We start from the raw sequence: 11,426 nt of genomic DNA on the forward strand, positions 1-11,426 counted from the left end.
AGGATTACATTTTATCTGTTTTTTTCTTTTGTTTCTCTAGGACACATTAAAGGGGAACTCCAGTGGAAAACAAGTGGGAAACAAATGTTTTCAAATAAACTGGGGTAGAACAGTTAAACAGATTTGTAAATTACTTCGATTTAAAAATCTTAATCCTTCCAGTACTTATCAGCTGCTGTATACTACAGAGAAAATATAAAGGTCTTTCCAGTCTGGCAACAGTGCTCTCTGCTGACACCTCTCTGTGTCAGGAACTGTCCAGATTAGAAGCAAATCCCCATAAAAAACCTTTCCTGCTCTGGACAGTTCCTGACATGGACAGAGGTGTCAGTAGAGAGCACTGTTGTCAGACTGGAAAGAACTACACACATTTTTATCTGTAGTTTATCTGTAGTATACAGGAAGAGTTAAGATTTTTACATAACAAGTAATTTACAAATCTGTATAACTGTTACGCCGAGCGCTCCGGGTCCCTGCTCCTCCCCGGAGCGCTCACGGCGTCTCTCTCCCTGCAGCGCCCCGGTCAGACCCGCTGACCGGGAGCGCTGCACTGACATTGCCGGCGGGGATGCGATTCGCACAGCGGGACGCGCCCGCTCGCGAATCGCATCCCAAGTCACTTACCCGTCCCGGTCCCCGGTTGTCATGTGCTGGCGCGCGCGGCTCCGCTCTCTAGGGCGCGCGCGCGCCAGCTCTCTGAGACTTAAAGGGCCAGTGCACCAATGATTGGTGCCTGGCCCAATTAGCTTAATTGGCTTCCACCTGCTCCCTGGCTATATGACATCACTTCCCCTGCACTCCCTTGCCGGATCTTGTTGCCTTGTGCCAGTGAAAGCGTTTAGTGTTGTCCAAAGCCTGTGTTACCTGAACTCCTGCTATCCATCTTGACTACGAACCTTGCCGCCTGCCCCGACCTTCTGCTACGTCTGACCTTGCCTCTGCCTAGTCCTTCTGTCCCACGCCTTCTCAGCAGTCAGCGAGGTTGAGCCGTTGTTAGTGGATACGACCTGGTTGCTACTGCCGCAGCAAGACCATCCCGCTTTGCGGCGGGCTCTGGTGAACACCAGTAGCCTCTTAGAACCGGTCCACCAGCACGGTCCACGCCAATCCCTCGCTGACACAGTGGATCCACAACCTGTAAGCCGAATCGTGACAGTAGATCCGGCCATGGATCCCGCTGAGGTGCCGCTGCCAAGTCTCGCTGACCTTACCACGGTGGTCGCTCAGCAATCGCAGCAAATTGCCCAACAAGGACAGCAGCTGTCGCAGTTGACCGCCACGTTACAGCAACTTCTGCCTCTGCTACAGCAGCAACCATCTCCTCCGCCAGCTCCTGCACCTCCTCTGCAGCAAGTGGCCGCTCCTAGCCTCCGCTTGTCCCTGCCGGACAAATTTGATGGGGACTCTAGACTCTGCCGTGGATTTCTGTCTCAATGTTCCCTGCATATGGAGATGTTGTCGGACTTGATTCCTACAGAACGGTCTAAGGTGGCGTTCCTAGTGAGCCTTCTTTCAGGAAAGGCCTTGTCTTGGGCCACACCGCTCTGGGACCGCAATGATCCTGCCACAGCCACAGTCCAGTCCTTCTTCGCTGAAGTCCGTAGTGTCTTCGAGGAACCAGCCCGAGCTTCTTCTGCCGAGACTGCCCTGCTGAACCTGGTCCAGGGTAATTCTTCAGTGGGCGAGTACGCCATCCAATTTCGTACTCTTGCTTCCGAATTATCATGGAATAACGAGGCTCTCTGCACGACCTTTAAAAAAGGCCTATCCAGTAGCATCAAGGATGTGCTGGCCGCACAAGAGATTCCTGCCAACCTGCAAGAACTTATCCATTTGGCCACCCGCATTGACATGCGTTTTTCTGAGAGACATCAGGAGCTCCGCCAGGAAAAAGACTTAGATCTCTGGGCACCTCTCCCACAGTATCCTTTGCAATCTACGCCTGGGCCTCCCGCCGAGGAGGCCATGCAAGTGGATCGGTCTCGCCTGACCCAGGAAGAGACGAATCGCCGTAGGGAAGAAAATCTTTGTCTGTACTGTGCCAGTACCGAGCATTTCTTGGTGGATTGCCCTATTCGTCCTCCACGTCTAGGAAACGCACGCACGCACCCAGCTCACGTGGGTGTGGCGTCTCTTGGTTCAAAGTCTGCTTCTCCACGTCTCACGGTGCCCGTGCGGATTTCTCCTTCACCCAACTCCTCCCTGCTTGGACTCTGGTGCCTCTGGGAATTTTATTTTGGAGTCTTTGGTGAATAAATTCTGCATCCCGGTGACCCGTCTCGTCAATCCGCTCTACATTTCCGCGGTTAACGGAGTTAGATTGGATTGCACCGTGCGTTACCGCACAAAACCCCTCTTAATGTGCATTGGACTCCATCACGAAATGATTGAATTCTTCGTCCTTCCCAACTGCACCTCTGAGGTCCTCCTCGGTCTGCCATGGCTCCAGCTTCATTCTCCCACCCTTGACTGGACCACCAGGGAGATCAAGAACTGGGACTCTTCTTGCCATAAGAAATGCCTCTCCCCCCCTCCCAGTCCCGTCAGGCAAGCCTCAGTGCCTCCTCGTACACCTGGTCTCCCCAAGGCTTACCTGGACTGTGCCTTGCCTCCTCATGGCCCCCGTCCTGGTGACACCCTGTCCCGTGCCATGCTTCACCCCCTGCCCTCCCTCCCCATTCCCACTCCTGCTGTACGGCCTGCCTTTGAGGAAACCCTTCAATCACTCCCGTGTCCTCATCCCATGGGAAGCAGTTGCCGGACAAAGAAAGGGGGAGACCTAAGGGGGGGGGGTACTGTTACGCCGAGCACTCCGGGTCCCTGCTCCTCCCCGGAGCGCTCACGGCGTCTCTCTCCCTGCAGCAGCCCGGTCAGACCCGCTGACCGGGAGCGCTGCACTGACATTGCCGGCGGGGATGCGATTCGCACAGCGGGACGCGCCCGCTCGCGAATCGCATCCCAAGTCACTTACCCGTCCCGGTCCCCAGCTGTCATGTGCTGGCGCGCGCGGCTCCGCTCTCTAGGGCGCGCACGCGCCAGCTCTCTGAGACTTAAAGGGCCAGTGCACCAATGATTGGTGCCTGGCCCAATTAGCTTAATTGGCTTCCACCTGCTCCCTGGCTATATCACATCACTTCCCCTGCACTCCCTTGCCGGATCTTGTTGCCTTGTGCCAGTGAAAGCGTTTAGTGTTGTCCAAAGCCTGTGTTGCCTGAACTCCTGCTATCCATCTTGACTACGAACCTTGTCGCCTGCCCCGACCTTCTGCTACGTCTGACCTTGCCTCTGCCTAGTCCTTCTGCCCCACGCCTTCTCAGCAGTCAGCGAGGTTGAGCCGTTGTTAGTGGATACGACCTGGTTGCTACTGCCGCAGCAAGACCATCCCGCTTTGCGGCGGGCTCTGGTGAACACCAGTAGCCTCTTAGAACCGGTCCACCAGCACGGTCCACGCCAATCCCTCGCTGACACAGTGGATCCACAACCTGTAAGCCGAATCGTGACAATAACTTTTTGCCACCAGTTGATTAGAATTTTTTTTCCCCACTGGAGTTCCCATTTAATTCTGGGGCACCACTTAACCCACAGACACTATAGGGGTCATTAACTAATGTCATCTCAATTATTTTTTCTTGGGTTTTGCATCCCAAATCGTGTTACACGTTTTGTGCGTTATATTTTGCGTAAAAAAAATCCATCCAACTCTCCCAAAAGGGGCATGTCCCTGACAGTTTTGAAAAATCTCAACAAATTTACCACTGTTTCCACATAAAATGTGGTGAATTTGAGCTCTGGACTGCTTTTTTTATTTTTTTTTACAAAATTTGTAAAAAAAAAACTAAAGAAAAAGAAAACTCCACTCCACTTATAGTTAATCAGGACCTATATATACGCCACATTGAAATTCTCATATAAAATGGCAGTGTTTGGGATTAAGATGGCCATGTGCTTTATAATGGATGCCATATATACTTAAATGTATGCCAAGTATAAAGGATGAAACAAGCCATAAGAGGCCAAACTGATCACCTCTAAGGAGATACCCCCATGCTATTCATTACTGCCGGGGTCCAGCAGTAGCACCTTAGTACCATTATGGGTGAGTGAGGGTTTACAGTACGGGAGTTATGCAATATACTTTTAGGGACATCTAGCTACTATTTGTATATAGGCTACCACTTCACTATTGTTTCTCCTAAAGATTGTATATTTCATGTGTTTACTATTCTGTGCACGACTCATAAACCTTCCCTTATTGGTATATGTTATACGATTACTTTTATATGTTTTATACAAAACTTTGTATATCTTTGTATAATGAAAAATCTTCAATAAAACTTGTTGAACCATAATTCATTGTATTTAAATTTATTAACCTATGGTGTAAAACTGGTTTAACATTGTCTAGATCCTATGGCTGATGATATAGTCTATTACTATTGATATTGGTACATATGTTTTTAAGTTTAATATTTAATAAAGATGGTATTTTATTTTATTATACTAAAGGGGTACTCCACTGGAAAACATTGTTTTTTAAATCAACTGGTGCCAGAAAGTTAAACAGATTTGTAAATTACTTCTTTAAAAAAAAATAATAATAATCTTAATCCTTCCAGTACTTATCAGCTGCTGTATACTACAGAGGAAGTTCTTTTCTTTTTGAATCTCCTTTCTGTCTGACCACAGTGCTCTCTGCTGACACCTGCTGTCCATATCAGGAACTGTCTGGAGCAGGATAGGTTTGCTTTTGGGATTTGCTCCTACTCTGGATAGTTCCTAAAATGGACAGAGGTGTCAGCAGAGAGCACTGTGGTCAGGCAGAAAGGAAATTAAAAAAGAAAAGAACTTCCTCTGTAGTATACAGCAGCTGATAAGTACTGGAAGGATTAAGATTTTTTAATAGAAGTAATTTACAAATCTGTTTAACTTTCAGGCACCAGTTGATTGAAATTTTTTTCCCAGTGGATTACCCCTTTAAGATTATGGCTCATATTTTCTTGGTATATATCATTACTAGCATGGGTGTATCTTTTTGGTCCATTGTTTGCTATTAGTACATCTATGTGGATACTCTTAGTGATAAATACTGAGCAGCATAAATTGACCTGTTGGAGTCTATTGCTCTCTGCAGTATTTTGGAGTGTTGCTGGAACACACAGTTTTTTATGGGGTTGGGTGCAATGTGGCAAGGAATATTGGGACTGCACAAATAGGAAGGGGGAGGAGCTTGCAGACATTTTACAGTCGGAGAGTTTACAGCTTAGCTTTTGTCTTACCAGGGCTTGTTAAAATATGAAAGCTGTGATTGGTTGTTACGCAAAAAAACAGTACTAGGCCATTTTTGGGTATAGATATAGGATGGATTTTAGAGGAGGAGTAGAGAGGTAGTAATAGTAAGAAAAGAAAAGAAACCTCCCAGAGAAAAGAAACTTGAGAATTTGCGCCAAAACTTACAGACAACTTATATTACATAGCATAATTTTTTCTGTTAAAGGGGTTATCCAGTTTCAAAATCTCATTGTTATACACTATATTAGGGAATACAGGGTTACAGAGAGCAATTACCAAGAGCGTCTCAGGCGCTGAAGGACCCGTGCTGTCCTGCATTACACAGACAACTACCGTATATACTCGAGTATAAGCCGAGTTTTTCAGCACGATTTTTCGTGCTGAAAACACCCCCCTCGGCTTATACTCGAGTGAACTCTCTGCCCTCAGTGGTCTTCAACCTGCGGACCTCCAGAGGTTTCAAAACTAAAACTCCCAGCAAGGGAGTTGTAGTTTTGAAACATCTGGAGGTCCGCAGGTTGAAGACCACTGCGGCCTTCGACATCATCCAGATGACATAAGGGGATGATGACAGGCAGTGATGATGAAGGGGGGGTGGGATGATGACAGGCAGTGATGATGAAGGGGGGGTGGGATGATGACAGGCGGTGATGATAAAGGGGGGGATGAAGACAGGCGGTGATGATGAAGGGGGGATGATAACAGGGTGATGATGATGAGGTTGTTAATGACGGGGGTCTGGATGATGACAGGGGGGATGATGTATTTCCCACCCTAGGCTTATACTCGAGTCAATAACTTTTCCTGGGTTTTTGGGGTGAAATTATGGGGCCTCAGCTTATATTGGGGTCGGCTTATACTCGAGTATATACCTTAACCGATATGAATGGGCACAGTGTAATGCTTCACTTCTGTAGCGGCGCAGCAGGGAAAATAAACATTTAATGCCAGGTTGTCCCATAAATTATAACTGATCAAGGGGGACCCCAGAAGTGGGACACTTTTTGATCAGCTTATTGCCAAGGGGCCAATCTAACAAGTAGGGTTCGTATAAAGCAGAGAACCCCTTTGATTTTTGGTTGGAACCCACAAATCAATTGTATACCCTCCATTACTTATGAAAAGACATATAATAATAATCAGGAAACATATTAACATACTTATTTCATGGTTCTAACGCTGCAGCCTCAGCCCCTAGAGCCGTGGCACTTTTATTGGACTACACCTCTGCCTAGTAATTTGCATAGTAATTAACACCCCTTACTTGCAGATGATACTTCCTCTAGATTTACTATGACACGGTTTAATCTGGAGTGAGCAAGCAATTGCCTTCCACATTTCTGGATGACATTTCCTTATATCTAGAACAGGAATATTCATAAAAGGCATTTTAATGGTTCCTTTTTCCCACAACTTCATGTCATTCATTGCTCCTTGGTCTGATTGGGCATTACAGCTCCGAAATAATTCAGTTGGCCTAAAAAAAAGAATATGCAAAACAACATTAAATTTTATATATATATATATATATATATATATATATTTATATATTTATTTACTTTCAATAAAGTAAGTTTTTACTAACAGTAAATAGACATTGTTGTTTCAACAACATTGCACAGATCAGCTCGTACAAGCAAATATAATAAACTTTGTGATATATCTTATTAGACAAAAAATGCTTCCTTCCTTTGCACAGATTTTGATAAATCTACCCCATAGAACAGCTTATCCTTCACCTTAAATGATAGGTTCACTTTATCTATATATATAAAACTCAACTTGTGTGTGTATGTATATATATATATATATATATATATATATATATATATATGTATGTGTGTATGTTCCACAAAAACTTTCAAACGGCTAAAGATATTAACATGAAACTTGGCACACATGTTACTTATATGTCAACAACAAACATAGGATAGGTAATTTAACCCTTAACAACCCCCATTTGTGAGGGTCAGTTTTTTTTTTTTTTTTTAAGTCCCATGCAAATCAATGGGAAATGTATGTTCCCATCTAATTTCCGTTAGGCTGGAGCTATTTAATTACCTGGTCACATATAACGAGTCAGGATATGAGGACGGGATGGGAGGTCGGGATAGGAGGACAAGATAGGAGGACGGGATATGAGGACGGGAGAGGAGGTCTGGATAGGAGGTTGGGATAGGAGGTCGAGATAGGAGGACGGGATAGGAGGTCAAGATAGGAGGTCGAGATATGAGGACGGCAAAGGAGGTCAGGATAGGAGGACGGTATAGGAGGTTGAGATAGGAGGTCGAGATAGGAGGTCAGGATAGGAGGTCGGGATAGGAGCTCGAGATTGGAGGACGGGGTAGGAGGTCGGGATAGGAGGTCGAGATAGGAGGACGGGATAGGAGGTCGAGGACGGGATAGCAGGACGGGATAGGAGGTCGGGATAGGAGGTCGGGATAGGAGGACGGGATAGGAGGACGGGATAGGAGGACGGTATAGGAGGTCGGGACAGGAGATCGGGATAGGAGTTTGGGATGTGGGGTCAGGATATGACAACAATATATGAGGACTGCATATGAAGTCAAAAGCTTCCTCCTTTGTTTATTTTCCTCCCCAAAAAGGATTAGAAAGGAAAAACGGGGCAACGCTGGGTACTCAGCTAGTAATCTATATATATAAAACTCAACATGTGTGTGTGTGTGTGTATGTATGTATGTATGTATGTGTGTATGTTCCAGCATCACGTCCAAACGGCTAAAGATATTAACATGAAACTTGGCACACATGTTACTTATATGTCAGCAACAAACATAGGATAGGTGATTTAACCCTTACTCACCCCCATTTGCCAGGGGCGGGGTTTATGTTTAAAGTCCTATACAAGTCTATGGGAAATATATGTTACTGCATAACTTCCAAACGGCTGGAGATATTTCCATAATACTTGGTCACATGTTACTTATATGTCCACTTAAAATATAGGATAGTTAATTTAACCCTTAACTACCCCCATTTGTGAGGGTCGGGGTTTTTGTTTAAAGTCCCATGCAAACCAATGGGGAAATGTATGTTCCCACACACCTCACGTGCGGCTGGAGATATTTCAATACCTGGTACACATATTACAGGTCGGGATATGAGGACGGGATGGGAGGTCGGGATGGGAGGCCGGGATGGGAGGTCAGGATAGGAGGTCAGGATAGGAGGTCGGGAACGGAGGTCGGGATAGGAGGTCGGGATAGGAGGTCGAGATAGAAAGTCAGGATAGGAGGACGGGATACGAGGACGGAATAGGAGGTTGGGATAGGAGGTCGAGATAAGAGGACAGGATAGGAGGTCGGAGTAGGAGGTTGCGATAGGAGGTCGAGATAGGAGGACAGGATAGGAGGACGGGATAGGAGGACGGCATAGGAGGACGGGATAGGAGGACGGCATAGGAGGTCGGGATAGGAGGACGGGATAGGAGGTTGAGATAGGAGGTCGAGATAGGAGGTTGAAATAGGAGGATGGGATATGAGGACGGGATAGGAGGATGGCCTAGGAAGTCGGGATAGGAGTTCGAGATAGGAGGTTGAGATAGAAGGATGGGATAGGAGGACGGGATAGAAGGATGGGATAGGAGGACGGGATAGGAAGTCTGAATAGGAGGTCGAGATAGGAGGTCCAGATAGGAGGACGCGATAGGAGGATGGGATAGAAGGTCAGAATAGGAGGTCGGGATATGAGGATGAGATATAGGGTTGGGCTATGACAACAATATATGAGGACGGGATATGAAGTCAAAAGCTTCCTCTGTTGATTTTCCTCCACAACAAGGATTAGGAAGGAAAAACCGGGCAACGCCGGGTACTCAGCTAGTAATCTATATATATAAAACTCAACATGTGTGTGTGTGTGTGTGTATGTATGTGTATATGTATGTGTATATGTTCCAGCATCACATCCAAACGGCTAAAGATATTAACATGAAACTTGACACACATGTTACTTATATGTAAACAACAAACATAGGATAGGTAATTTAACCCTTACTCACCCCCATTTGCCAGGGTCGGGGTTTTTGTTTAAAGTCCCATACAAGTCTATGGGAAATATATGTTACTGCATAACTTCCAAACGGCTGGAGATATTTCGATAATACTTGGTCACATGTTACTTATATGTCCACTTAAAATATAGGATAGTTAATTTAACCCTTATCTAACCAAATTTGTGAGGGTCAGGGTTTTTGTTTAAAGTCCCATGCAAATCAATGGGAAATGTATGTTCCCACATAACTTCCGTACGGCTGGAGATATTTCAATACCTGGTACACATATTACAGGACAGGATAGGAGGACGGGATGGGAGGACGGTATAGGAGGACGGGATAGGAGGACAGAATTGGAGGACGGAATAGGAAGAAGGAATATGAGGACGGAATAGGAAGAAGGAATATGAGGACGGAATAGGAAGAAGGAATATGAGGACAGGTCGGGATAGGAGGTCGAGATAGGAGGACGGGATAGGAGGTCCAAAGCCCAGCTGCACAATGTAGAAGGGTCTTTTAAAACCAGTACCAAATGATATATTTGACATTTGTCACATAAAAAGTTGTCATCAAGGTGACACTTAAAAAAAAAAAAAAAAAAGATAATATTTAACAATAACTTTACCGGTTGTTAAAATTGGTACAGTATGTGAGATTCCGGCATCCCAGTTGACAAGGTTCTCGCACATCTGCTAGGCACGTTAACATTTGTGTCTCCATTGGATTGTATTCACATGAAAGATCAAACTCTTGCCAGTTCAGTGTGTTTCCCCAGCTTGTGTTATAAAGTTTTGTACACAAATCCCTGTAGTCAAGAGAAAATAATACAGTAAGTATTCTGTTAGTGGACACACACACTAAGCAACTTTGTTGCAGAAATTTCTTAGGAGTAAAAATTCATTCCTTCAAGCATGCGTGCGCATTTTCGCAAGGTCATTTAGACAGAAAAGTTGCAGAAATTTCTGCAACAAATTGGACACATGTGAATTCACCACTATGTATCAATCACATATTGCAAAGCTCTGTTCAGTCTGGGTGGTCACAGGAAAAAAAAATCTAATAATTATAACAACATTTTCTTTATCATACACAATTGGGATGTACAATGAAGAAAATAAGTATTTGATCCTCTGCTGATCTTGTTCATTTGCACACTGCCAAAGAAAAGATCAGACTATAATTATAATAGTCAGTTTATTTCAACAAAAACCAACCATTAAGATATTCTTTGGCAAGTTTCAGCTGGGCCTGTACATGTGCTTTCTTGAGCAGGAGGACCTTGCATGGAGCCCAGACTGAGACACACTGACATTTATTTTGTGTTTCTTTCATTTGCAAATAATTGCACCATCATTTGTAAACCTCTCACAGAGCTGGCGATTTTCTTGTACCCCATTCCAGCCTTATGCAGGTCTACAATCTTGTCCCTGACATCCTTGAACTGCTCTTTAGTCTTGGCCATGGTGGAGAGTTTGGGATCTGATTATTTAATTGCTTCTCTGGACAGGTGCCTTTTATATAAATAACAAATAAGCTTAGATTAGGAGCCTTCCCTTTAACCCCTTAATGACCACGAGCATATATTTACGCTCGTGGCCGGCTCCCGTTATGTGAAGCGCGCTCAGCTCCTTTATAACGGCAGCTTTATAACCTGCAGGTCCCGGTTGCTATCAGCAGCCAGGGCTCGTGGCTAATACCGGACATCGCCGATCGGGCTGATGACTGGTATTAACCCTTTAGACGCTGCAATCAAAGTGGACCGCAGCATATAAAATGGAAGAAAAGCGTTGGCGATTAGCTCAGTGGGCTGTTCGGGAACGCCACGGTGAAATTGCGGCATCCCGAACAGCTGAGAGGACGGCGGGAGGCTTCTTACCTTGTCTCCTGTTGTCTGATCATTGCTCTGCTGCTCCATTCCTGAGATCCAGGCTGGAGCAGCAGAGCACAGATAACACCGATCAATGCAATGCTATGGCATAGCATTGATCAGTGTCTGCAATCAAGGTATTGCATGTTATAGTCCCATATGGGGGCTATAACCTTTCAAAAAAAGTGTAAAAAAATAGTTAATAAATGTGATTTAACCCCTTCCCTAATAAAAGTTTGAATCACCCCCCTTTTC

At 45.2% G+C, this 11,426-nt stretch overlaps 1 protein-coding gene across 3 annotated transcripts in view; it reads right to left on the reverse strand.

Annotated features, from left to right (window-relative positions):
• RECK (reversion inducing cysteine rich protein with kazal motifs) overlaps positions 1-11,426 on the reverse strand; it is a 115,850-nt gene that overhangs the window by 43,930 nt on the left and 60,494 nt on the right. For all 3 annotated transcript variants that reach the window (XM_056520738.1, XM_056520739.1, XM_056520740.1), the window contains 2 exons: positions 9,930-10,109; positions 6,554-6,766 (listed from right to left, as the gene is read on the reverse strand). In XM_056520738.1, coding sequence (XP_056376713.1) covers positions 6,554-6,766; positions 9,930-10,109 — 393 coding nt within the window. The remainder of the gene's footprint in view (positions 1-6,553; positions 6,767-9,929; positions 10,110-11,426) is intronic.

Source organism: Hyla sarda, chromosome 5, assembly GCF_029499605.1.
Source record: "Hyla sarda isolate aHylSar1 chromosome 5, aHylSar1.hap1, whole genome shotgun sequence".
NCBI lineage: Eukaryota > Metazoa > Chordata > Amphibia > Anura > Hylidae > Hyla > Hyla sarda.